Genomic DNA, 27,767 nt, shown 5'->3' with positions numbered 1-27,767 from the left:
CCTTTAATAAAAGCAAGTAAACGAGTAATCATAATAATAATAATAATAACAAAAATAGATTTTAGAAAAATAACAATACTGTTTATATCTAGCAACAATTTTGGAGTAAAGCATCTACCTATTTATCCCATAAAAAAATAATGGTACTATACATATTTTTAGGACATTATATTATATTTTTCTCTTATTACAGATATTCAAAAGTATTTTTAACAAGAAAAAGAAATGCGCCAACACTGTACAACCTGAGTAAGCCGGGTTAAACAATTGCATTGCTAAACTGATTTGAAAACATTTTAAAACTTGCAATCACTCATCTAGGTTATAATACTCTATGGCAGAGTTTAGAGGAGTTTTTAATACTTGAATATCTTAATAATAAATAATAAAATGAAAGTTTTTGCTTATTTATTGCAGTGTTATTGTCTGGAAAAGTCTTTAGTTCTTTGTCTAAGCTTAATACTATTCCACTATCTCTATTCATATCCAAATCATTGAATTCAGGTGTTGTTTTTCAGGGTTTAGGCTTGGCCCCTTAGTTCCAGTGAAAGGAACTCTTAATGCTTCAGCATACCAAGACATTTTGGTCAATTTCATCCTCCCAACTTTTTTTTTTTCCTGCTCCAACATGACTACACACCAGTGTACAAAGCAAGGTCCATAAAGACATGGATGAGTGAGTTTGGTGTGGAGGAACTTCACCTCAACCTGACCTCAACCTGATAGAACACCTTTGAGATGAATTAGAGCAGAGACTGTGAGCCATTCCAAAACTGTGATGTCTGTCTTTACATGCACATGAATTTAATATGGAATTGTCCTGCTCTTTGCAGCTATAACAGCTACTTTTCTGGGAAGGCTTTCCACAAGGTTTAGGTGTGAGTTTATGGGAATTTTTGACCATTCCTCTGAAAGCACATTTGTGAGGTCAGGCACTGATGTTGGACGAGAAGTTCTGGCTCACAGTCTCCGCTCTAATTCATCCCAGAGGTGTTCTATCAGGTTGAGGTCAGGACTCCACACCAAACTCCCTCATCCATGTCTTTATGGACCTTGCTTTGTGCACTGGTGTTCAGTCATGTTGGAACAAGAAGGGGTCATCCCCAAACTGTTCCCACAAAGTTGGGAGCATGAAATTGTCCAAAATGTCTTGGCATGCTGAAGCATTAAGAGTTCCTTTCATTGGAACTAAGGGGCCGAGCCCAACCTCTGAAAAACAACACCTGAATTCAATGATTTGGAAGGGTGTCCCAAAAGTTTTGGCAATTTAGTGTAGCTATCTGTAGCTTTAGAGCTTATAAGAAAGTGGCCAACAAACCCAGGTTGGTTTTGCTCTTCTTTTTTTAGCACGGAAAAACTTACAGCCCTCACAGTGAAGGGTAAAGTTAAGTATCAGGCTGTAGTTGATGCTACAAGCTGTACTTATTTTTCCTCCAGTGTGCTTTTGTAGGCTAAAAAGTCTCCTCTCTAATAGTAACAAACAAACCCACATGCCTAGAACTGCTGTCACAGGCTCTGACAAACTGTGTGACTCAGCTGTGAGACTCAAAAATCTACAGAAATATCTTTCCCCCTTATGCTCCTTCCTATCCCTAGTCAATGCTTTTCAACTGTAATATATTGTTCCTGCTTTGTTTGTTTCCCTAGGAATTACCTCGAAGACTTGAAGATCTGTTCTGACTTCATATCTTGAAAAGAGTCTAATAGCTACATTATGTCCATTCTAAAAACCTAGGCCTAAATCCAAATGAGCTTATTAACTGTAGGAAAAAAAAATCAAGTTTGTTCATCATACAGATCCAAGTACCTCAGGCAGCTTGTATGAACTCGATGTCATAGTAGCACCAAAGGGGTGCAGACATATACTACCCATCAGCCCCAGCACAGGACATTTCACTAATCACTCACATCTTTTGATTAGCTGCTGTTTTAGTTCTAGTATTTCAGTGTCTAATGGTAAAGCTTCTGCTGTAATTGTTGTTGCTGTTGTATGTGCTTGTCATAGTATTGCCCCCTAGTCTCTATTTTTCTGCCACGTATCCAGGGTTCATTTTTAAGGTCCTTGTTTTTAGTTGTTTGTCTGCACTTTAATAAATTGTCTGCACTTGTATCCGTCTTCACCTTCCAATCGTGACACTTGACCATTAGGTACTGTGGTCTCTGGGAGTTGTAAATAACACTTTCTTGTCTGCAGACACACAGAAGCTTAGCATTCTACTGCTCATTGTTTTGCGCTCTGCAAATGATACCGTCTCACATGACATGCTAGCTACATGCCTTGCATCACTGGGATTTACACTCCTGGTTCACATCTTATCTCACAGATTTTTTTTTTCAAGTTTCAGGAAACATTTCATTATGTTTGACAGGAACAAATCCTCCTCTGTTGCCCTTCCTCAGGGCTTTGCTTTTGGTACTTTAAAGACTACATGTGTCCCCTTGCCTTTATTATTCTCTACTGCTGCGTTCTTTCACTATTATGCAAATGCTACATGGATCTATCTTGGCACTACTTTAAACATAAACCTGCTCCTACCATCTTTATTAACCTGAATCCATTGTATAAAGCACTGAATGCACACTGTTTTTTATTTTACATTGATGGTGTTACTTTTAAAACATCCAAAATTATTTGCACCCTTTTCATTTCATCCCTCACTGTGTTCCACATTAATTATCTCATCAAGAGTGTATTTGTTTACCTTTGCAACAATTGCATGGCTCTGGTCTATTACTAATTTTTAAGGATTGTCTGCCTTCATAGCTTTCTGCCATAGCTTTCTTTCAGTGTTCTTTTCACTGACTAAAACACCACATCTTCTATCTGAAATGGAGTTCTCATGGACACACTAAATGTTCTGCCCACGTCTCACATATTTTATTTACAGCAGTTACATCTAATACTGACCTTAATAAAAATTTTACTTCACACACAAAGCCCAGCGTTACCTAGGTAACTGCTACATCTGTAAACCCCTGGTTATCCCTATAGCCCAAGGTCATCTGAGTCCTTTGTTTCTACTCTCTGTATTTAGACTACAGTATGGGTGGCAGATGTTTTAGTGATCATTTTGAGTGCACTTCCACATAAACTCAACTAATCATGTCTGTCTAATCTCCTCCTTAACAGAGTAAATGCTATACATAGATAGATAGATAGATAGATAGATAGATAGATAGATAGATAGATAGATAGATAGATAGATAGATAGACAGACAGACAGACACACAGACAGACAGACAGATAGACAGACAGACAGACAGACAGACAGACAGACAGACAGACAGATAGATAGATAGATAGATAGATAGATAGATAGATAGATAGATAGATAGATAGATAGATAGATAGACAGCGCTAGTGGTAGATTGATAGAAATATGGATGTAAAGAGTGTGTGGCATTGATAGAGAGTTAGATACATTGGGAGTTTCTGGATTTAACAGTTGGACACTGAATCACAAATTAAGAAATAATGTTAAGCAATTATTGCAATTAAATCATGAATTTGGAATTTGGTCCCCTTGCCTGGGAATATTTTTTGCCCACATCACACAGTGGTACACACAGTATACAGCTGTCCTGAATATGCAGTGTGCTTTTATTTCCCCTGAAACAGATTAATTAAACAAATCGTGCTTTGGCTTCCTAATTTTCTGGATGCATAATTCCAGAAGTTTCTTCTGCATGCCGATAAACTTCAGGTAACCTCTCCAATGCATTTGTGCTCTTTTCTTTCCTCTGCAGAAAAGCAAATTCAAGCAAGGTCTTTCCGACTGTTGACTCACTGTTGGCAGAGACGTCTGTAAAATGCTTTGATGTTAACCTGGAGTTTTGTGGGCAATTCTTTTAAGCATTTCTCAGTCAGTACAGGGGTTACATTCAGTGTGACAGCCTGCTTTTTGTAGGGTTCAAATGAGCAGGAAAGTTCTCTTGTAGGCAATACGCTGTTGTAGTATGAAAAATTTTGTCTTGAAAAAATTTATTTTTACACTAAAGTATTGGTCTTACTTTGAAGCACTATCACTGAGTGGTGTGTGAAGTCAGGAACAAAAATGCCTTCCAAACTTTTAAAATACTGTTTGACTGAATCTTTTTCTAACAGCCTAAGCCATTTTTGTATAGAAACTCTTTACTGTTGATTTATTTTGCTATTGATTTGTTTCATCATTCAACATCCAAAGCAGATGACAGCACCTTGTAAAAAAAAAAGTGGTATAAAACAAACAGAGAGATGGCCTTGAAATTGTCTTCAGGTCAACATTCAAACTCCAGGAAGCTCGCAGTGTAGCAGCACTTGAGACGACGCTTGAGAGAACAAATGGATTTGACAAAGTAAGAGCATGTCTTGTATGGCCTAGATTTTACATTCACATAAAAGCTCATGGTTTTAATCTTTAATGTCTCTTCTACATAAGTCAGTGGATATATATTCATCACACAAGCAGGTATTCAGCAGTCTTGGTTTAAGTGTATTGAAAGCTAGGAAAGAGAAAGAGTGTAGACAATTATGGAGTCCTAATGAAACAATGTTGTTTTAATTTATTACAGCTACATGAGTACTATACAGACTAGTGTTAAAAAGTATTTAAAACAGACGATTGCCATTTTCATTATGGTATCTGTGTTCATGTGTCTCCTTTTTATGGTTGGAGATGACAGAGGTGCTGGTTTGAGTATTTCAGTATTTGCTGTTCTCTAAAGTTTACACAGATTGGTGTGGGAAAAGAAACCTAAGCTTCAGACCTGATGCAGACCTTGCTGATAAGAGAAGGTCAGAGGAGAACTTCTGTGAGCTATTCTAACTCAAATACAGCAATCTTTACAACCACGGTGAGCAGAAAAGCATCACAGACTGCACAGGTGGGTCAGTGGTTAAAGACTCAGAAGGTCAGGGGTTCACCACAAAACTGCCACCACAGGGCCCTTAAGCAAGGACCTTAACCCTGTCTACTCTGCAGGGGCTGTATCATGGCTGACCCTGTGCTCTGACCCTGGCTTCCTAATAAGCTGTAATGTATATATGACAAATAAAAGATACTACTTCTACTTCTAACACATCACACCATGAAGGGGAAGGGCTGCAATAGCAGAAATCCACATCAGGTTCTCCAGTCAGCCAAGAACAGCAATCTGAAGCTACAGTGGGCACACACTGACTAAATCTGGACAGGACACTGGACAGAACATTGACTGAAGTTATTCCAATTTTCAAATGTCCAGTGTAAAGATGTTCCTAATAAAGTGTATGCCTGTATTTTACTTCAAATATTTGATCTGTGTAAATTGGAATTCGGTTACTATTACATTCATTTTCTAATTGGTTCATGCATTAAAATAACGTTATATAACTATTTAGAAAAACTTTGTTCATTTGTTAGTAATTATGCATCAAGCATTAGTTATTTCAAAATAATTGCTTTCATTAGTTTATGATTTCCTGGTTAATCTACCAGTTCATCGTGTAATTTTTGTTTTATTCAATGTATAAGAATAAATGTTATCTTCTCATGGTTATTCATTAGTGATAATCCATTTCTGGTCTAAATAAAGGACTACCTTTGTTTGTGGTATGTGAAAGCTCACATAGGAAATGTATTGTGAAGGGTTCCATAATATTAATGCAGGCAATTGTTATGTTTTAAAAAGTGGTGCAGGTCATTCAAAGCTGGGATTTACGTCATGACAGCCTGTATGTCATCAGTGGGAGGTCAATGAATATGAACGGTACATTGTATTGTTTTTTTCTTTTTTTTAGCCTTATAGTGTACTCGCTCAGTAAGTCACATACAGTGCGATTTTCTAGTTTGAATACTGTCGAAAACTCCTCCTGATGATACAACTTGGAGGTGGAAGTAAATTTGTCAAGACTGCAAATGCTTTGTAATAAGGTATCATTAGCTAGCAATAAGCTATAATTAGCTGAGACAGAAGAATGAACTCTGATAGAAAAGGCATCTGCCAGGAAGCTACTAAATTCACTGATAATTTCGCAATACACTCTTCAAAAAGCTTCAAAAGCTTTCTTCAAGTGTTTTGGGATAGTTAAATGTTCTTAGCTTTCTAAATGGGTTGCAGATGGAACACTATCAGATAGCAAGTGAAAAATCCTTAAGTATGCCTGAATACTACATAGCATGAAAAATAACTTATTACAAGCTCGTTTAACACGGGAATGCATTAATGTTGATAGCTAAATATGCATGTTCAGGGCTGCATGAATTTTTCATGAAGGTTATAATGAAACCCAGCTTTTGATAACCACAAGTCCTTATAGAAGAATGCTTTTATAATTCCCCCAAAGAGCTTTGATTGAGGACTGATTGAAGCAGAAGTAATTGTATTTCAGATCCGATGTGCTTGAACATAAAAAAAGGCAGCAGCCTATAATCAGTGCCAAATTTTTGAAGTGGTTCCCAAAATGGAGAACGTGAAGCATAGTCAGGGTTTCCATGATTTTTTAAAAATTTGTTACAATGGTGGAAATCAAACCAACCATTAATTATAATCGTGTTCTTATAGCTATTATCCGATTCGGCTAGTCACTCGAATTTAGAAACTGAAAAACATATAGACCTTGAAATAATGTCAGCTTGGAGCAAATTTGTCCGAATAAATGAATGAATAAAAATGTGAAAAGTTCAGGAATATAAAAAGTAGCTAGACTACTATTGTACACATTTGAATAATATGCCTATTATTATTATTATTATTATTTATTAGAAATATTCATTTTATTTGAATTTATTTATTTTTAATTTTAATTTTTAATAGTCTTGAGAAGCCAAGTGTTCGAGCAAATAGACACGCTGATGCTAGAATTTAATTTCCCAGAGGTAATTTTCTTTACTTAAAGGTTTCTCTTTGATATATCTCAGGGGATTTAACAGGGATTTTTGCTTGTGTTCCATTTAGCTATAATGTTTATCACAAATGTGTCTTACTTACAAGAACCATAAAGAGCACGAAAAGAATAAAAACAGAGAGGAAACAGAGAGAGAAACAGCACACTTGGCATCAGTGTGATTTGAAATGAATTTTCTAACAACAGAGAAGACATGCGTAGAAAACCCTTTCTCTTTGGTTAGTTTATTGATTTAAACAATATTTACAATGTTGGCCAAAGAGCTGTAGAATCAGGTTTAACTAAAATGTCTTTGAAATGCTTTTCAATTAAAATCACAGTTTTTAAATAATTAAATAGCTTGACTTTTTATGACTGAAAAATGACATATTAGCAAATGTTCCTGGGATGAAACATAAAAATAGGAATAAATAAGTAGACCTGAGTATCCCAAATACCTTTATTCCAGCTATTACTTTAGCTGATGATATTGTAAATTACAATATCTACACTTGAAAGTAACAGCTAAAATGTAGAATATTTAGATAGATAGATAGATAGATAGATAGATAGATAGATAGATAGATAGATAGATAGATAGATAGATAGATAGATAGATAGATACGATATTTTCTTAATGCATAGTACAGGTACATATCAACAAAATGTAATAGTGTACTTCTCTTCAAGTATACTTTCAAATGCATGCATACTAAAAGTACACTAGTGTCCTGTTCTGCAAGTGTAGTAAGACATGATAGAATTCAAAAGTAAACTGTTTATGTCTCCAAACATACATTGTATGAAATATGGCTGTATATTTGACACATCATTAACTTTATTCATTAACAAGCTGAGAGACAGTAGACTTAACTAAACATCTCCCTTTATTTCCCTTTAATCTAGTTATTCTAACTAAACTATGGAGATAATAAAAACAACTCCTGACTGAAATTCAGTTTACTGTATAGAGAAAGATGAACTGATGATTTTAATTCCCACCATGAAGTCGTCCACTGAATGAGACGAAAGAATTCATTTACTGCATTAACCATGAATAGACTCATGAAAAGTTGATCAAGTTAGCATAAAGCCCAGCGTTCCCTGAAATATTTAATCAGGGGTCTTAAAAAGCTGTTTTAGCATTTTTTTTACTCATGAATGTTCATACCTGAACCTGCATGTTCAGGGTTACATTAATCTTTCATGAAAACTGGGATGAAATCAGTCTTCTGAACACCACAAATCTGTATGGAGGAATGTTTTTTTTGAGCCGCTGAAGCAAGTCTGATTGAGTACTGACTGAACCAGAAGCAGTGCTCTAGGCCTCCTAAAATACAGAAGTAGCATGAAAATCAGAGTTAAATCAGGTAGCAGTGTCAACTGCAGCAGTGCTCCATGTGTGACTAGACTCCTGGAATGCTGGAATCTGCTGGAACCCTGATCTCCTCTTACTATGCATGTAGTTTCTCTGTGATTTTCCCTGTGTCTGTGTAGGATCCCAGGGTTCTGGTAGTTGGGTTGCCTAGTCTAAATTTCCCTTGGATATAATCAGTGTATGCATGGTGTTTTGTGATGAACTGGCATCTGGCTCAAGGTGTACGCTACTCCCAGTTAACCTGTGTAGATAGATAGATAGATAGATAGATAGATAGATAGATAGATAGATAGATAGATAGATAGATAGATAGATAGATAGATAGATAGATAGATAGATAGATAGATAGATAGATAGATAGACAAACAGATAGATAGATAAACCACCATAGTTATTTTGTTGGCAATGTGCATAGGTTATAGCAGTAAATGGTCATAGTTTTACTACCACCAGGGTCATTATGGCATTCTTGTATGCACAACTGAATAAAATAAAACTTTTAAACATAGACACAACTGGCTGATTAAAGAATTGATGTTGCATGTACCACACTAACATGCTATTAATGTCATAAAAATTATTTTTTGTCGTTTTGTCGTATTTGTTATAATAATAATAATAATAAAAATAGAATATATTTTTGGAATATAGGAACCTCACAAAATGAATGAACAATGCCTTACTGCAGTTACATGTTTGGCAACCAGGACAAGTTGGGAAAAGCCCTTCTTTTATATCAAATATCTACCCAATATCAAACCATATCTTTCAAAGATATAGCCAGATGTATGTTAGTAGTGACATCGTTAACAACGTGCCACAATAAAACCATGATAATATCAGTGTTAAGAGTATAATAATGCCAGTTTTAAGATATTATAAAAGTGTGTCATAGTCACAATAAACACAGTTACCATATAACACCATGGTAGTGTAAGATACACTAATCATAATCATCAAGCACTTCAATATGTTTGATGACCTACGTTTCTACAAAGTACAATAAAACGGTAGTGTATCATAATAAAACCTTAGTGAATGACAACAGAATTTCATAACAAATGTGATAATGTTAGGAAATAGGTGAATATATAACAGGTGAGGTAAACTGTGTTAAAGGTCATGCTATCCAACCTAACGAAAAAGGAATATATGACCTTTGATCTGAGCAGGTCAGAAGAGCAGTGTGATCATCCAGTCAAAACCCAAACTAAAGATCTGAGTCAGAGACATACAAACTGCTGTTTTAGTAGTGAAACCAAAATCTAATATTTTGCTCTTTTCACATATTTAGTACCATTACGTCATAAGTTAATAAACTAATCTATATCATGTGCTATTATTTGTTATTAGATTTTTTTTTAATGTATTTATTGTTTTCTGGTAATATTATTTAGCATTTCATAATACTGTCTCTAAGACATACGTCACCTAGCAGCAGCCAATAGGATTTTCTGATGATTGGATTTTAGTGTTGGAGTTTAAACTTTGTCCCCACACTGAAATCAGACAGAGACAAAGGCAGGACTAAAACACAAGGGAGTAGCTTACGAATCTCTGTTTGTTTGTTTATTTATTTTTATTATTATTTTTTACTTTTTCGTACAGTTGTAATTGGATTCTTGGAGGTATCCTTGACAGGACAAAGTGATGGATTTCAACTCCGAACAAGTAAGTAGTTCTTTTTTTGAATGCAGTGGCATATTTTCAGAAACACTGTGTTGCTTTTGTTATCTAGTTAGCCCAGATGTGTCACGTACTCCAAAGACCAAAGTTCAGAAAATACACAAGTTAACTTTACAGCAAAATCTCTGAATAAGAATAAAGCGTGTTGTGTGTCAGGCAGAACGCTGGAAGTCTTTTCATAGTTCTTTGCTTTGCATTGCTCTTATTTTTTTTACCCACTAAATCAAACTGACATAAAATAGCATTAAATTACAGAAATATTCATGTTTCACAATACAGGCTGGTGATGGGATAGAACTGCTGGATCTGCTTTTCGATAAGAACGATGGCATCTTGTGCCACGAGAACATGATACATCATAATGACCAGCCTTGGCTGATGCAAGACCCTAATGTGAGTGATGCTTCTGACAGATTTACACGTTCAGCACATCTCCCTGGACTTTAATATATCCAATATTATGTATTTTGTCTTTGTTTGGTAGATGATGATGCCAGGTCAGGGTAATGAAGACTTCTTCAACGCCCTGCTGAGTGGGACCGACTCTGCGTCTGGCTCTCCGTTATGGCCGTCCTCTCCAAGCGACAGTGGAATAAGTGAGGACCCGCACTCTGACCAGAATGACAGTCCTCCACCTCCTGGGAGTCCCCCTCTGGATTCTTGCTATGTGCCTCTACACACACATTACGCTCCTGCTCCAAACACAGCTATGACCATCAATCCTGGTGAGCTGCTTATATACTGTATGTGTAAAAATAGCTTCACAAATCAATAACATTTGTCTCTAAACCTCCAGTCATGTTGCATTCTACAGAAACCGAAACATAAATGTAACCAGTTTGACATACTACGATCTTGTTTCCTCAGATGGCTGGGGGTCTGGTATTTTACTGGAAAAGGGTGCAGGAATGCAGAATGTATGCAAAGTACCTCCAGATCAACTGGCCACCTCTTTCCCTGTCACCATCAAGGATCTGCTGCTCTCTGGTGCTCCAGAGCCTGTGAGTCCCCATAGTGTCAAGCTACATAAAGCACCAGAGGATAAATAGGGCAGAAACAAAAATCATATATAGTGCAGGGATTTAGCTCTGGCTTATACAGCTAGATACAATTTTAGATAATAAGAAAGATTTTAGATCTAAAGGATTTTTGTCCTGGCATGATGGATAACACATTTGTACATTTGTGCCTTCTCTTTAGCCTCCACTAAATTTACAGCAAGCTTGTCAGGAGCTGGTTCTCAACGAAGACGAGAAGAAGTTACTCGTCAAAGAGGGAGTGACTTTGCCCAGTCAACTTCCTCTTACCAAGGTATGCTGTTCACATTCTCTACCATAAAGTGCAACCACTGGATTTCATATATACAATATCATGCTGGTATCATACTGCCTGTTATTTTTATTTTTTATTTTTTAAATTTCCATGATCAGTATGAGGAGAGGATTCTGAAGAAAATCCGCCGGAAGATCCGTAACAAGCAGTCGGCACAGGAGAGCAGGAAGAAGAAGAAAGAATACATAGATGGACTAGAAAGCAGGTATTGAGAGGACCATGCATCTAGTTATTATTATTCCACCAAATTCTACATAAGGACGAGAGTGAGCAAATTACTCCAATGTGTCTTATATATTTAATATATGACCACACCTACAAAACACATCTATTTTATATGATTATTAAAGAAAGCAAAGGTTTTTTGAAAGACAAAATACTTCTAGATTTTATGGACTTAATAAAAAAAAATTACAAATAGGAAATGATTGTAGACCAAATATAGTTTAGGTTAGGCACAGACGTGAGACTGACAAACATATTGTGTATTTAATGGTTTCATAACATTAGGAGTTTGGACCAAAAATGTCACAAATTCAAACAACCATATCTAACAGTAATTAGATATTTTCAGTTTCAGGCCAAAATTACCCAACTGTAAGCTCTGTTCCATATTAATCCTGAGAAACAGGATTTGACATCACTGGTTGTATGTGGGCCAGATTAAAGTCTCTGGACCACCACTTCTTTTCAATTCAGAAGCCACAGTATTCATTTTTGCAACAGGGTTCTCATTTTCATCACCATCCACTCTGTCCAATTTATACACAGCATTGGTACTTTAACATGGCAAAAGTCAGAATCTACCCCAGCTATCCTGTGTCACATCATATAACCATTGCTGTGGTTAGCCCTATGTTTGTGATCCGGAATGGGTCAAATCTGGGTTTCTGGATTTGTCAGCTCATTTGGGAAATGTGCTTTGCTAGGATGGCAGCTTGCAGTGTGGAGAACCAGGAGCTGCAAAGGAAAGTCTTCCAGCTGGAGAAATGTAACATGTAAGATAGCACATATCCAGTTCCAGTTTCAGTTCAAAGTCCCTTTGTGCTACGCATTATAATTGAACCACCATTTCTCTGTTTCTACTGGTCACAGCTCTCTGATGGAGCAGCTGCGTCGGTTACAGGCTATGATCATGAATGGATCTAACAAACCGGCTCAAACCGGGACCTGTGTGCTGGTAAGGAACATAACACACACTCTACACACCCTTGAATGTATCTATACATATATACACTGATCAGCGATAACATTATGCACTGCCAGGTGAAGTAAATAACCCTGATTAAAAGGGGGAGCAACACAATATTACGCAGGTGGTCATAAAATTTTGGCTGATCAGTGTATACGTACACACATACAAGCATTGTCCAACTAACACCATAAACAGATCTTTGATTTTTTTTTTTTTGAAGACAGCAAATGAAAGCACTAAATTGTACTTAGCTTGGTATCCTAATACATATTTTGTACCTTTATATCTTAAAACTAGTTAAGGTACATTGTTAAAGCTTTATACTAAAAATTAATTAATGGTCTACTACAATCACCATTTCAGATACAACAATACAAACTCTTCAGAAAGATGGAACTGCTAGCTGACCAAGCAACCACCGACCCCTAAAAACCATATATTCCAATAATATATTATATATTTATGATTTCATCTAAATATATTAAATGCAATATATTTCCAAAGTAAAATGTAGTTTGATGAAATTAAATATTTTGCCTATTGGGTCAATTTAATAAAAAAATTAAATATGTTGTACATTTCTATTAGACTTTAAATCCATGAGGAAAACAACAAGACAAGCAAGAAAATCAGAGTTACCTGTTTAATCACAGTGTCAGCAATCAAGCAAACAAGCTAGACAGAAATAATGACGGAGAAAAGAGCTTCAGCCACAAGCATTTCTGACCTCTAAGTCTATCAGCAGTGTGCTAAATCCAATGAGTTGCCATACTGTCTGTGGTGATTTGACATCTTACACAAGTTGCCCATCTATTTGGTGTCCCACAGGTGCTGCTGCTGTCATTCACACTGATTCTTCTGCCCAGCCTGAAGCCCTTCACAGAGACCAAGGTCAGCCAGCCTGGAGACTTCAGTGCACTTAGAGGTGAGTCCACCAATCAATTCACTCCCTGGGCTCAGAACCCTCTAGGGAAAGATGAAGGTAACCTACATCTGTGCATGCCTGCAGTGCAAACTACATTTAAGACAAATTCTGCAATATAATATTACCATCAAGAATCCCTTAGATCCAAGCTGGACCATTACTCAAAGGCATCAAAGAGCTCACAATAGCTATGATACAGTGCAAAACAGCTCCATAATTTTCTCCACGTGTAGAATCAATGGTGTGGATGTACACTGTAATTTCTCCTCATCAGGCAGCTGTCTCGAGCTTTGCACACGATCAATTTTTGTTGCCTCTGTGGCAGGATAATAGGCAGTCATGGTGAGAAGTTGGGTCCATTTTTTGACCTGCACACTTTAAATTAGCACAGTGGTGGGATCTCAAATAATAGCCCAAGTGCATTTGTGCTCACTTAAATGTCATCAACATTAATAACATGTTGTGCACCATATGCATGAATTATGCTGATATTGGGTACAGTTTGTAGTCTTTTGATATATAGATCCAAATAAACAGCACTTTTCCAGATTTTTATTTGCGAAAAGCAAAGCTTAACTGTCATCTATGCTTTTAAAGGAATGTTCGATTAATAATAAAGCTTTCCAGAATTAATATTTAATCAAATTGAGGTCACATCTTGAGCATTAATGGTGTTAATGTTAAATGCAAGTTTTCATCTCTGATTTTGGGATCTTAAATACAATGACAGTCCTAAGGAATTTTTTCGTACAGTAGTTTAGTAACCGTAGCCAAACAGAGACCTTTTCAGATATGCTAAAGAACACGGTTTAGCACTTCTTCTGTGATGTGAGATTGTTAATAAATCATTTGAGCTGAGTAGGAAATGTGGAAAGAACATAACTGTGTGTGCATAAGTGTATAATAGTGAAGTTACTGAAAAATTAGGAAACTCTCACACATGCAATAAGAATTGTTTGCTTGGTTTCATTCAGCTAGTTTGTTAGTCATGAGAAAAAACAGACTGAACACACTGATTGAAGAAACTGGCCGACTGATATGATCGCTTTGGACAGATTTCACTGCTTTCAGAGCCACTGACCAACATAAAAAAATATATAAGATATAGAGGTCACTGACTGTATGGCTTTCACCATCAATTAAGATGGATGATTGAGACACGTATGGCTAGTCATGACACAGTTCTGGATTCTACAATTCTGTAAAGCACTGTAGAGCACTGAGGGTGTGAAAGTGAGTGTGTCGATAAATACCAGTTAAGTGCAAGTCATGGCCCGATTGATTTACATTTAGTGACTCCGTAAAAGGCAAAGCTGACGGAGCTGAAGATGACAAAATAGTGACCAAATGGCGGAAGATAACCTCTTGTTATGTGATACATTTTTCAGTTATAGTAGCCATTGCAAATTTTATAGGCCACTGTTTATTTAATACTATTTGCTTATAACTAGTCTTATTTATCTTCATTTTTTGGTATTGCTTTATTTCAAGTCTTAATTAATTTGTAATTATTGATTTACATATTTTAAGGGAATCCATTAAGGTGAAATAAATAATGCTTTAAATATGGGATTTTTTTTTAAAATAAGGGAATTACAAAATTACAATACCCCATGGCATGGTAATTTAAAATGCATACAAATAAGTATTTTTTGCAAAAAAGCTATATTCCTAAAAATATTTGAAAATCAAACAGATTGAAAAGTGCATTTAAATAAAGAAGAAAGAAAGAATGAAAAAAAAGAAAGAAAGCTGTTATTATTCAATAACTACTATGAATGATTCAATAACAGTGATAAAACTAATAGCCAAGGGTATGTAGATACATGAGTGAGGAAATTTAAACTATGTTCACTTTACACAAGTGACATTTAAGCTGAGATTTTCTTTATTTTATGCAAATTAGGTGTGAGAGACATATTGCTAGCTAGTGGGATTGTAGGATGAGTTTGTATCCTAGTGAAAACTATTAATGTAAATCTGCTAACAATGAAGAATAGCCTTGCACAATGGCTCATTTCATTTGGCCTGTGTAGGCATTGTTGGGGTAAACAGCTGTTAAATGATTATATGAATGCCACAGCAATACCTATATGTCTGTAGCAGTCTCTCATGTTATGTGGCAAATTTAAACCATGTGTTTCTGGCTAACTACTAGGCACATGGCCGTGTGGATACATCATAACTGCCAGCAATAGATAATCTGTGTATTTTCTCTGGACTTTCAAGATTTTACAGAATTGCTAAGAGAAACAAAAGGACAAGGTCAAAAAAAAATTCACATGATCAAATTGCACCTCAAGTACATCTCTGAGACCTTTTTTCCTTAATCCTCTCAAGTTCAGTCACGATCACTGCACAGTCTGCAGTCCTCTGGGGTGATGCATGCTCTTGAGCGCCCTTACTCAGTGGCAGATGAATCCAAGACTGTTCATGGTTTTCCTGATGATGAAGGCATGGAAGATATAACACCTCTAATGGAGAAACTTCATCGAGGACAACGACTGGCTGATTACAACCTAGGATCTCACAACACTAGCATAGACCAACATGATGACCATTATCATGGTGACCCCATTACTGGGCATACAGCGTCAGTGACCTTGAGCTCACGGCGTGGCGCAAGGCTCCAGCCACACGCAGATGACATGTGAAGGGCAGGGAGGGATTTGTGGAAGGATTTTTCCAATCTCCTTCCACACGGGTTTTACAAAGTATGACTGCTTCCAGCAAAGCAATGTAGCCTTTGGTCCTGTACCTCCAAAAGTAATAAGTGACAGAAGAAATGTCTAAGATTTAGCATCCTGTGTAAGCTTGCTGAGATCAACTTATAAGCTGGACTCCATACGCACAGGGATAAGATGTAAAAGGGCAGAGATAGATTTGCAGGCAGCAAAATATACAGCTGGCCAAGTTTTCCCTTTACCATTAATAAAAATAAGATTCTGTAAGTTACAAATCATTGCTGGAACCAGAATTGCTGGAACTTATACATGGCTCTATAGGTTGTTGATGCTTAAAACAAAGGATTATGTCCAGAAAATAATCCATTCTTAGTGATTAGTGAGATCTTTTATATTCTGCATGTTAGTTTTTGTTAATGATTGATTTGTAAAAAACAAAACAAAAACAAACAAATGAAAAAAAACAAAACAACAACCCATATATATTTGCTTTGTACATAGAACTGAAGCTATAATATGCATCTCTGGCCATGTGATGAACAAATAACTCCATGTCATAGTTTAGACATTTGCTTAGACAGCAAAGCTTCCACTGATCTTAATGCACTGTAAAAGCTATAATCATACCTGTATTTCAAGCACTTTATGCAGCTCATTTTATGGTATGTTCAATAAACTCTTTTCAATTTCTTATACGGGCTAATGATCATATAATTTCTTAATCATCAGTTCCTGAGTAATGATTCTGACTGTAACACACTGTACTGTAACCAAAGGATTAATCAGTTACTAAACTCTGTCTGGAACTTGCCCTAGTTGCGATCATAAAATTGCACAAGGTTATTTCTTTCATTTTGAAATCGAATGAGATGGGAACACAGATAGGAAGAAGTTGTAAAAATCACCATAGATAATTATGATGATCCCAAGCCTTTTGGTCAAATGACCCCAAATAAGCATTATTCTTTGACCCCAAGCCTTGATCACCCCACATTTTTCATTCTAGATGTATAATTTAGGTCTTAGTTATTATGTCAGTAACATATGTGTAACATATTAAAAAATAAAGAAATATTCCTGGAGTTAGTGGGAATGGTGGACTTTTATTTCTAGACACAGCTTTTAAAAAAGTCAGGAGGTGTGTTTGAAATGGAGCATATCTTTTTCCTCTGTCTCATCTAGCCTCAAATGATATGTAAGGAAAATAAACCACAGTTTTGGGTAAATAATGCATGCAGCATTGCCTTACATAATGCGCAGACAGGAGCTTGCAAAGGAGATATCATTTTTGCCTTTTTAGCCAAAACTTACAAAAACGCCCTAGTGCCATTGTGTTCCACTAGGTCAGTGCCACTGGATGTCCCTCTGGAGTGACTGGAGGAGGCAGATGGACTGAGATGTTTATCCATATTTATGACTGAAATTTACACTATAGTGTAGCATGTCATTAAAGTGAACAAGACTAGAACAACATGTACACTCTTCAACAAAATGTCTATCTGTGGAGCATTTTCACTTAGGAAAAAAGATGTCCTAATAATGAAAAAAAAAATGTCCAGTGCAACTTTATTTCACTTTGTCAAATAAAATTGTGTTGATGAAATTTTGTGAAGCTCCAATACAAAAGTAAACTTCGGACTCCAGACATGTTTGGCCAATTCACTACATAAGTTTTAAAACATGGTTTAAAATGTAAAAAAAACAAAAAAAAACAAAAAAACAAAACAAAAAAGGTGAGGTTTTCTGGTTTAGGAATTTCATCATGTTCATCATACTTTCGACTCCCCTGACCAAACTGACCATTCTGTGTGATAGTGATGCTGAGAGGTCAGCTAGTCAATAACACTTCTTTTCATCCTCACTGAAGATGCATAACTATTATTACTTGTTGACTTCTATTTCACTCTGGGCTTCTTTAATCATGAAGAAAGAATGAGGACATCTTTCATCTGTACCATTGCTAGTTGCATCTTCGATCGACTGTGTCCCTCAGGGACGTAGTCTTCGTCCTCAGCTCACATTGAGACAGGACAAGAGAGTGGCAAAAAGGCATTTTCACTCTATTCATCTGCAGATGGATGGACTAAGATGACCCAATAAGTTACAGGTCCTGAAAACACTGTAAAAGTACAATTTTAAATATATGGAGTTAGATCACTTTTATGGGTAACTTATAGCATAATTTGTCACTCACATGTACACACACATGAATAAATTAAAATAAAATAAATAAAATATTTGTCACATGCACAAAACAGTATAGATGTATTGTGTGTTTATGGTTACAACACATAATGAAATCCTTTATTACCTTTCCACATCAAAATAATAATAATAATAATAATAATAATAATAATAATAATAATAATAATAATAATAATAATAATAATAATAATAAAATGTCAATAAAAGTAGAATTTACTATACAGGTTGGAAAGGGAAGATAATGAAAGTATACAGAATTTTAAAAAAAATGTACAGAATGGTCATCTGGTCAGTGATGGTCATGTGGTGTCTCTTTGATGGAGGATGTAAAATTCAAAAATGGTAAACAGTGTTAGATTTGCAGATTGTGGTGAGTTCTACTTTCGAAAAGTATGCCTATAGAGGAGAAGCAACTGATAAAATGGCCCATGATTGTAGATACATGGTAGTTGTACTTAATAAACAATAAATTTGAATTTACAGCAGTCCGCTGTATTCATATATTCAGTTTTCTACTTTTATTTTTTTCAAAAGTATTTGCTTTGTGTTGAAATTTCTATGTGGTGCACTCATGTTTCATTGCTCTTCATTGCTACAGTTGATGTCCCACTTATGTAATCAATTGTATAATTAAACGAACCTTTTTCTTATGATTAAAGCTGAAAACAAGGTCAGTTTAGTGCTGCCCAGATGACTAACAACTGAAAATGAAAAACTTATTTATAATGGCACCATTCATATAGCCTATAGGACATGAAGAGCCATGAACAAACAAGGCTGTAATGAGGCATTAGTGGGGACTAGAGAAAATAATACAACACCAACAACAAACACACACACACACACACACACACAGAGAAAACGGATTATTATCTGTATTGACTTTCGCATGTTGTCCAACTCCCAAAAACATGTCGGTAGGTGGATGCTTGCTTGTTCTTGTTTTTATTGTTGTTGTTCTTCGCTTTACGTCATTTTTTTCATTTATATTTTATATTTTCATTAATTCTACGGGAATTCAGCAATATCTCTCTGCTTTCTACCTAATTTAAACATTAAACTTTACTTTAAAATGGCAGAATTAGTCATAAATTTATACTTAATATACAAGCATACATGGAATAATGAAAATGTGTAAATAAACTGATAGTGCGGCAGTAAATGTGCGTCACGCGCTCCGTGGTATAAAAGAATGAGCGCGCGCTGTGGAGCGCACAGTAAAGAAGGCATGCGCTCGGACTGTACACACACACACACACACGCACGCACGCACGCACGCACGCGCGCGCGAGGGAGATAATTCTGGCGAATGGACGAAGTTAATTGCGCTCCAGATGAACTTCACATAGCTCAGTTACGAGCTGAGCGCGCGTTTTGTTGCTTCGCCATGCCGACTGCGTGAGTGCCATGGAAAGGAACGATACGGCATCGGGCGGCGCGTGTGAGAGCGAGCTGGAATGCCGAGCTGCGCTGGATAACTGCACTGGCGCTTTGGATGCAAATCTTTCCGTGCGCTGTTGGCTGCATCTGCTGACGAGAGAGTATGACTCGACGTTACAAGGGGACCCCTCGAGTCTGGCGTTGCGCGTTATGATTGCGCTCGTGTACTCGGTGGTGTGCGCGCTGGGGCTGGTGGGTAACGCGCTGGCACTCTACCTGCTCCACTCGCGCCACCGGCAGAAGCAAAGCTCCATTGACTGTTTCGTTATGGGCCTGGCTTTTACTGACTTGCAGTTTGTGCTTACACTGCCCTTCTGGGCCGTGGACACAGCACTGGACTTCCGCTGGCCATTTGGTCAAATTATGTGCAAAATCGTGAGTTCTGTGACCACCATGAATATGTATGCCAGCGTGTTCTTCCTCACCAGCATGAGTGTGGCTCGGTACTACTCCATCACATCGTCCCTAAAAATGCATGGACATCGGTCAGCTGCGATCAGGGCCAAGTGGGTCAGTTTAGGAATCTGGGCTGTATCGTTCCTAGCCACACTGCCACACACTGTCTACTCCACTATTGCCCAAGTGGCACCAGATGAGGAGCTCTGCCTTGTCCGATTCCCAGAGTCAGGCAGCTGGAATCCTCAGCAGGTTTTGGGCCTGTACCAGATGCAGAAGGTGCTGTTAGGATTTGTCATCCCACTGGTGGTAATCTCTCTGTGCTACCTGTTGCTCCTGCGCTTTGTGATGAGCCGTAGAATCCTCGGCAGCGTAAGCTCTGAGACTGAGCAGGGTCGCAACAAGCGGCGGTCTAAAGTCACGAAATCAGTTGTGATTGTGGTGCTCTCCTTCTTTCTTTGCTGGCTGCCCAATCAGGCACTCACGCTGTGGGCCGTGCTCATTAAGTTTGATATGGTACCCTTCAGCAATGCCTTCTACAATGCCCAGGCCTACGCGTTCCCACTGTCTGTGTGCCTGGCACACACCAACAGCTGCCTCAACCCAGTGCTCTACTGCCTCATCCGAAGAGAGTTCCGTGCTGGCCTCAAGGAGCTAGTGATTAGAGCAACACCATCGTACCGCAGCCTGGCACAGATGCTCCCCCGCAAGGCCAAAGTTGCAGAGGCTCCCACTGTTTAGTGTTATTGCAGATGATTGTCAGAAAAAAAAAAAAAGACCTCAACCTGACTGAAATTGCAATACACAATGCACTGACATACAAGCCTTTTGAAGCTGTTACTTAAATCTTAGTTTTTGCGTGATAGACGGGATCAGACATGCGGAATCCCTTGTGGAGCATGCCCCAGATTCTTTTGCTCTTTTTGTGCTCTTTGTTTGATCCATTTCCCTTGACTGTTCCATCTCTGATCTTGTTTTTGACATGCACATTTGGTCTTCATTTGGTCTGCAGAGCAGGGCAATTTCCCTTCACCTTCATTTTGGTGGTGCATCAAGGACATCCATAAGGAGAACAATAAATTATACATTTGTGTACTTCAACCTTTGATGTGTGCAGAAGTGCAAGCAGCTGTTCTACAATGCCTGACTAGTTCATGAGCGATATGAAAGGGAAAAAAAAATCGACTGTTTGATGCACACATCGTAGGTGATTACTTTAAAATCCCCTTACCTTTAGTGAAATCATGATATAAGTTGTTCATTATATGTGTGTAAAACAAATGTGGATAAAAAGTGTATATTTATGAAAATGGTATAAAAATCAGCAAAACTAATAAACATGATAGCTGCTCTTAACAGGTATGAGTTCAGTTTCTTAACACTTAACACTAATAATATTTCTTGTCTCTTGCATGTAGTGTTATTCGTCACACATCCACACACACACACCAATAGGTGTCTTACAGAAAGGTTTATGAGTGTTATATTTATTCCAACCTAATAACTTGTGTTCCACCCTAAGGACTGCATGTGTGCAAGTACAAAGTGTAGCTTATTTCCTTTCTGTGTATATTGAATGATGGAGTAGAAAATGTCTATTGGAATTACAAAACACTTTACTCTGACACTTTACTCAATCACTTTATCAGACACTTTACTCTGATGAAAGGCTTTGGTAAATGAATGTGACATCAGATCCAGATGCACAAATTGTATTTCCAAAACTCTGGCCAGTGACAAATATCTCTGAACAATTTCATGTCAAAGTTTGTCTCGTTTTCACAAGGTCAATCAGCCCAATACAGGAGTGCGTGTTCCACAGTATGTAAAAGAACTGTAGCCAGCTGGAACCTTCTTCTGAGAATTAGGCAAAGATGTGTAAAACGGAACCAGATAGAGGTAAAGATACAACAGGATTTAAAGTTTAAATCTGAACTTAATTGGAATCTAAAGTGACTCTGTGTGACATTTCAGTTCAAAAGCTGGTAATGAATCCTGTCTTTGTGGCTCTGACACACAGAAGTGTCATTGTCAGACACTTCAGATTGTTAAAATATCACCAGAAGTGAGATCTATATTTTAAAAACAGCAACTTTCTTTTGTGTGGTTCAGATAGCAATTGTGGATACTATATATGAAAACTGAAAACTGCCTATACCTGGGCTTTGATAGTGTTCTTAGCTGTGCTTCATATACTATAGTTCAATTCTGTGCTGGTGTAGCCTAGGGTAAAAGGGGCAAGAAATGACAAGCATCACTGATTGGCACATAAAGGTTTTTTTTTTTTTTTATTATTTTTTTTTACAACTTCTGTGTAAGGTAAGGGCAAAACTTTCAGTTCAGAGAGAAGATTTCATGAGGTGGTGCCACCTACAGAGAGGAGAGAGGCTAGCACATGCTGAGTCTCGAATTCAAAGCTGGTTCTGCATTATGTAAGCACTTAAATTTGGATCTGAGTGTCTAGTCTAAGTCGATGTTTTACTCATCCCAATATTATATTAACGTCATTAATGTGAAATGAATAGATATGGCGTACAAATGATGAATATTTTGAATTTATATAGGTAAATAGTAAATAAAATGTTCTGCAAGTGACGTTTCAGTAGATATGTCAGAGGGGGTGGTGGTGGTGGTGGTGGAGGAGGGTGTCTGGTAATCGTACCTCATTAAAAGTGTGCGGCATAGGAATGTGTGTGTTGGGGGTGGGTGGTTGGTTGATGTTCGTTCCCAATTAGCACTGGTTTCATCACACACACACACACACACACACACACACATTTTTACTTATTATTCTTGTGAGGACCTTCCATTTCTACATTTAAAGCTAACCCTATCTTTTACTTCAATTGAATTTGATTTCATATGAAGCACAAACTATTGAAAATTGGGAAACCCATTAGAGTGCTTGGATCAGCAAGAAATGTGACACATAAACCCCTCTCCATGACCTCCATTTTATTCCAGGCCATAATTGTTCGGATGGGCCTTGTGTGAGTCATTTTGTAGACACTTCCCAATTGCTCTTTCACTATCCCTCCACACGCCCCAATCAAACTGTAGCATGCTGGGAGGAAAAAAAGAAGCCTTGCCAAAGCCTGCAAGCTTCCAGTGCAGCAAGATAACTCTTGTGTTAGCAAAAATCATGCTGTGCTTCAGCAAAAAAACTTAAAAGACATGAATGGCTACAATAAGCACAGTACTTTGGAAACACAGTGATAATAAATGGATAAAACAAAACAAAATAAAACAAAGCGAAATCAAATTTATAATAAAAAATTATTCAAATGTTGAACCCACCCACTTAACTATCAGAGACCAAACCTGGGAAAAAAAGACCAATTTTACCTCATAATCCTTTAATCTACATTTTGAACAACTTGAATATTTTAAACCTATATTTTTTTTAAATACCTGAATTATTTTTTCTATCTAAATTTTCAGATACCTGAATTATTGTAACCTTTAATTTTGACAGCGTAATTTTTTTTACCTGGATATATGCTACCAGAAAATTTCTACCTAGACATTCTGAAATTTCAAGAGTTTTTTACTACCTGAATTTTTTTTTAAAATACCTGAATAACTTTAATCTGAATTGTTTTACTACCTACATTTCTGTGACATGAAAATTTTAAAATGAATTTTAATACTTAAATCTGTAATTCCTGGATTTTTTCAACATGAAATGTTTAATAAATGAATTATTCTAAATACAGCTTAAATGTCTGGAACCTGATTTTTTGTATTTGATTTTTTTATTGCCTGAAATGTTTAATACCTGAATTTATTTGTGTTATGATCTGTTCATATCTCAATTTCTGAAGCTTTTATTTTTAACCCAAATTTTGAATACCTAGTTTGTTTGTTTTTTTTGAAACCAAAATTTTCAATCATTAATTTTAAATAGTTTAATTCAGGGCAAATATCAGAACCAATCATTTTAAGATTCACAGTGAAATCTTTCAGCACTACATCACACATTTTTGAAGCAATAGCTGATTCAAGTTTTGCTGACTCTGTAAAATTCTATGTGCCATCACTCAACCAATACTCTATAAACCAGCCTTTTTAATGTGGAACAAAAGGATTTTCATTCTTTAGCTTTCTAAAGCATACATTCTGAAATCCATAAATAAATATTCTCTTTGCAGTCTCCTAGACCCCTGGAAATGGGCTCATTAAGAGGTCTCCAGAACTTGCTGTCTGCTATTCTCCAGTGCATTTGTTTCATTTCACAGCACTTCAGAATGTGGCACAGATGTTTCTTGGAAAATTGTCTCCCTGGAGAGTTCCCGGAATCTCATACTGCAGCCCTGGTGGAGCTGAAATAAAAGTGCAACAATCTTTAAAAAAGCAAAGGCACGCGATCATCTCCTCCACATGACTCCAGTTCATCTGGCTGAGTGGAAGATCAACCAGGATGTCTAAGAACAGGCTTCAGAGCACCAAGGTTTTTACGTCTTTGTTCTATTTAATGCATCGAAGCCTCTCGAAGCCGGGTGCACGTGTCTGTTGTGGTCTGATAAAAAAAAGCACACAATGCCTAAAATAATTAAGGTTGGCAGAGAAGGGGAAAGGCTGATCCATCTCCATTCTGCCCTGTTTTCACGACTGTCTCTGACGCTTTATTCTGTCTACAAAGTAAGTTCAGAATTACCATGTGTCAGTCAAGCATGGCAAAGAAGAATCCATCAATCACAACACTTACCTTGAGTCCTATAAACAAGCATGCTGAAATATAATACATGAATGAATAACAGTGGAAAATTATTTAGAAATATTGAAGTGTACAATGTTTTTGGCTTTTATAAAACATACTGTGTTCCCAGTTGAAACGCATGATCAGAATTGTGCAGTGGCTTACAGAAACCCTTCACATACAGAAACCCTTTTCAAGTTAATATTTATATATTTAAATCAATATTTAATATTAAAATTTTGATTACCACCAAATTGAAAAAGTAGAAAATCACTTTAAAAGATTTCATTCCATTTCTAATGACAGATTCCTCGCCTACCTCTACTTAGAGAAAAAAGCCCTTACTGTTGAATTTTAATGAATTATAAGTTAATGCTGATCCAGATGCTGATCCACATCAGTCTCTGTCTCAACCCTTGGTAAAAAGTCACTAGTCGTATTTAAACTTGAGCCTCATTTTATCTCTTCACTTGGCTGCTCTTTAATCTTTTCACACTAATATATGTGGAGAAATGAATTCAGTCAGTTCTGTTGATACAATTTCTTGTTATCAATCTCTTTTATGAGGTCTTTTAAACTGAAGTCAGTTGTCAGTTTGAACAGAGTGTGCAAGTGTTCTTCTTCTTTTTTTTTTGATGATGATGATGATGTGGCTGAACAGAAGCATCGCAGACATTTCGACAGCCAGTATCAGATGGCAACTAATTGATCAGGTTCAATTTGCTAAGTACTAAATGAAACAAGGTTTTAGACATGCAGACTGAATATATTTACCCCTTGTAAACATACTTAACATCTTTGCAGGTCAAGACAAGGTTAGAACATAGTCTAAAAAAACACATATCCATGTTGTTTGGGTGCATATATGTCACATATAACATTCAAACAATAACTTTCTCAAGCACCTCATAGCAATAGTATTCCCCTATCTCTATCTCTGGAGCCCTGGATTTCCTCCAAATGAATTCACATACTGTAGAGAGCCTGGAAAAATACATTATTTATATATCCCTACACATATTTTTGTCTACACAGTGAATACAAGACAATTTTTTTACCCAAGATTTGATAAATAAAAATATTATTGAAAAAATTATAGTATATTTCAAAAAACATCATGGTGTTAGATTATAAATTGTTATTAATTCATTATTTTTTTTGTCCATGTTTTCTGCTTTCTGTTTGTGGTGGCAACAGGATGTGAAGGTCAATCCAGACTACCCTTTCCTCTTTACCTCCTCATTAAGGATCATTAGACGTTCCCAATTCAACTGTGAGATGTTATTACAAAATGTACAGTAGGTTATGTTTTGTGTCACATACACAAGTGTAGGTGATAGAAAATGTCTCAAGTGCACTTACAGGTACAGCACTGTGACATTGTTTACTTGGTTTATCCCATCTTGTTAGGAAGTCAGAAACCCTGGAGCAGAGATTTGTGTGCCCAGCACAATTTTGTCCAATTTAGAGTCTGTTTCATCCAACAAGTAAGGAGCGTATTCTCCCTTTTGTCCACAGCATGAAAGTATTCTTATCAATATACTACACAAAAGGAGAATCCCTTTAGGACAGTATAGAATATAATAGTTATGCTATATACTGGATGTCACCTAACAATTTTGTTATGAAATTACAGCTCTTTATGGTACAGACAGGTAATGATATATACTGAATGGAATGTTAAAATTGCAAAACAATGTCATTAAAAATAACTTTAAAAAAAAACATGGGCTGATTTTGTAGCATAATATGCTATAAAAGCCAAGTTCTCTGAATTAATCTTTAGCTTTGGGTTACTGCTTGGGCTTCACTTTACATGCTCTCCCTCTATTTGTCTGGGTTTACTCTGGGATACATGGTTTCCTGTCAATTCCAAAAAACATGCCCATAAGTAGTAAGATTACATTGCGCTTAATTGTCCCTGTGCATGAATAATTCTTGGGATAATAAACACCAAACAGTTCAATAATTGATGTCTCCACATAATAAGTGTATAATATACATTTGTACACTATTGTTGGATAAATTCATTTATGGTTAATGCTGTCATGAAAAATGAAGGTTTAAACCATGGTATTACTGTGTGCCAGGAATCAGTGGAGGATGCAAGTCCAGGTACACAATGTTCTTTACGGTTGAGGCAAACAAGACATGGAAGTAATCCAGAAACATAGTTGAAAAACAGGCAAGGGTCAGGCAGTGAATAAATAGCATGAACTAGGCTGGCCAAATATCAAAAACATGTGTAAACAAGGTTGAATATTGTCCTAATGACAAGAACAAAAGAAGACGGAGCACAAACTTTGCTAATATACTTATTTGTGTGTGTGTGTGTGTGTGTGTGCGTGTGAGAAAGAGAGACAGAGAGAGAGAGAGAGAGAGAGAGACAGAGAGAGAGAGACATTGTACACCAATTCTGGTGTTGACATGAAACTGAACTGTTTTCTTCATTTTCTTATTCTGCCTTATGTTATATTAAATGCTACTCAACTAATCAAATCCTGTGATCAAGTGTTTAGAATATGTAAAGCATGTATGCATAGGTATTGCTAAATATTGTTAAAATGTCAGTTGATATGTCTGTGGTAAGGATACCGATTTGCACGGTTTCTATATTCACTTCTCACTCCACCCCTAGAATATTCCCCTTAAAGGAGAAATTCAGGTTGTTGTTCTTCTTTCGGCTGCTCCCTGTTTGGGGTCACTGCAGCGGATCATTTGGTACACATTTTTCAACTTAATCTGGGCTTGGGACCGGCACTAAGAGTTAACTCTTCAGTGGCTGGGAATTGAACCCGGGCTGCGGCAATGAGAGTGCAGGATCCTGCCGCTGGACCACAAGGAGGATTAATGGAGAAATTCAGGAAATTAAAAATAAAAAAAAAAGGTACATTGTTTCTTCTAACTGTATGGATTTTCATAAAAAAATAGTTCAGGTCTTTATTGTCATTTATTTGTATAGCTTCTATAGAAGCAATAAATA

General features: G+C 36.7%; 2 protein-coding genes across 4 annotated transcripts; both read left to right on the top strand.

The window, feature by feature from the left end:
* The first annotated feature begins 9,707 nt into the window (after window positions 1-9,707).
* Window positions 9,708-27,767, top strand: creb3l3a (cAMP responsive element binding protein 3-like 3a). 3 transcript variants are annotated; one of them, XM_058401786.1, is made up of 10 exons: window positions 9,708-9,893; window positions 10,188-10,301; window positions 10,393-10,633; window positions 10,776-10,909; window positions 11,109-11,219; window positions 11,339-11,445; window positions 12,170-12,238; window positions 12,336-12,420; window positions 13,264-13,360; window positions 24,324-27,767. In XM_058401786.1, the coding sequence occupies exons 1-10, from the start codon at window positions 9,873-9,875 to the stop codon at window positions 24,467-24,469; spliced, it is 1,125 nt and encodes a 374-aa protein (XP_058257769.1). In that variant the 5' UTR covers window positions 9,708-9,872; the 3' UTR covers window positions 24,470-27,767. The 3 variants fall into 3 exon arrangements, with proteins under 3 accessions (XP_058257769.1, XP_058257768.1, XP_058257770.1); XM_058401785.1 differs by lacking the exon at window positions 24,324-27,767 and adding an exon at window positions 15,701-17,126; XM_058401787.1 differs by lacking the exon at window positions 24,324-27,767 and adding an exon at window positions 15,590-15,727.
* Window positions 18,418-22,386, top strand: rxfp3.2b (relaxin family peptide receptor 3.2b). The gene has a single exon (XM_058401788.1). The coding sequence runs from the start codon at window positions 19,657-19,659 to the stop codon at window positions 20,824-20,826; it is 1,170 nt and encodes a 389-aa protein (XP_058257771.1). The 5' UTR covers window positions 18,418-19,656; the 3' UTR covers window positions 20,827-22,386.

Source organism: Hemibagrus wyckioides, linkage group LG10, assembly GCF_019097595.1.
Source record: "Hemibagrus wyckioides isolate EC202008001 linkage group LG10, SWU_Hwy_1.0, whole genome shotgun sequence".
Lineage (NCBI taxonomy): Eukaryota > Metazoa > Chordata > Actinopteri > Siluriformes > Bagridae > Hemibagrus > Hemibagrus wyckioides.
The sequence above is the reverse complement of the archived record's forward strand: the minus strand, read 5'-3'. Positions and strand labels throughout refer to the sequence as shown.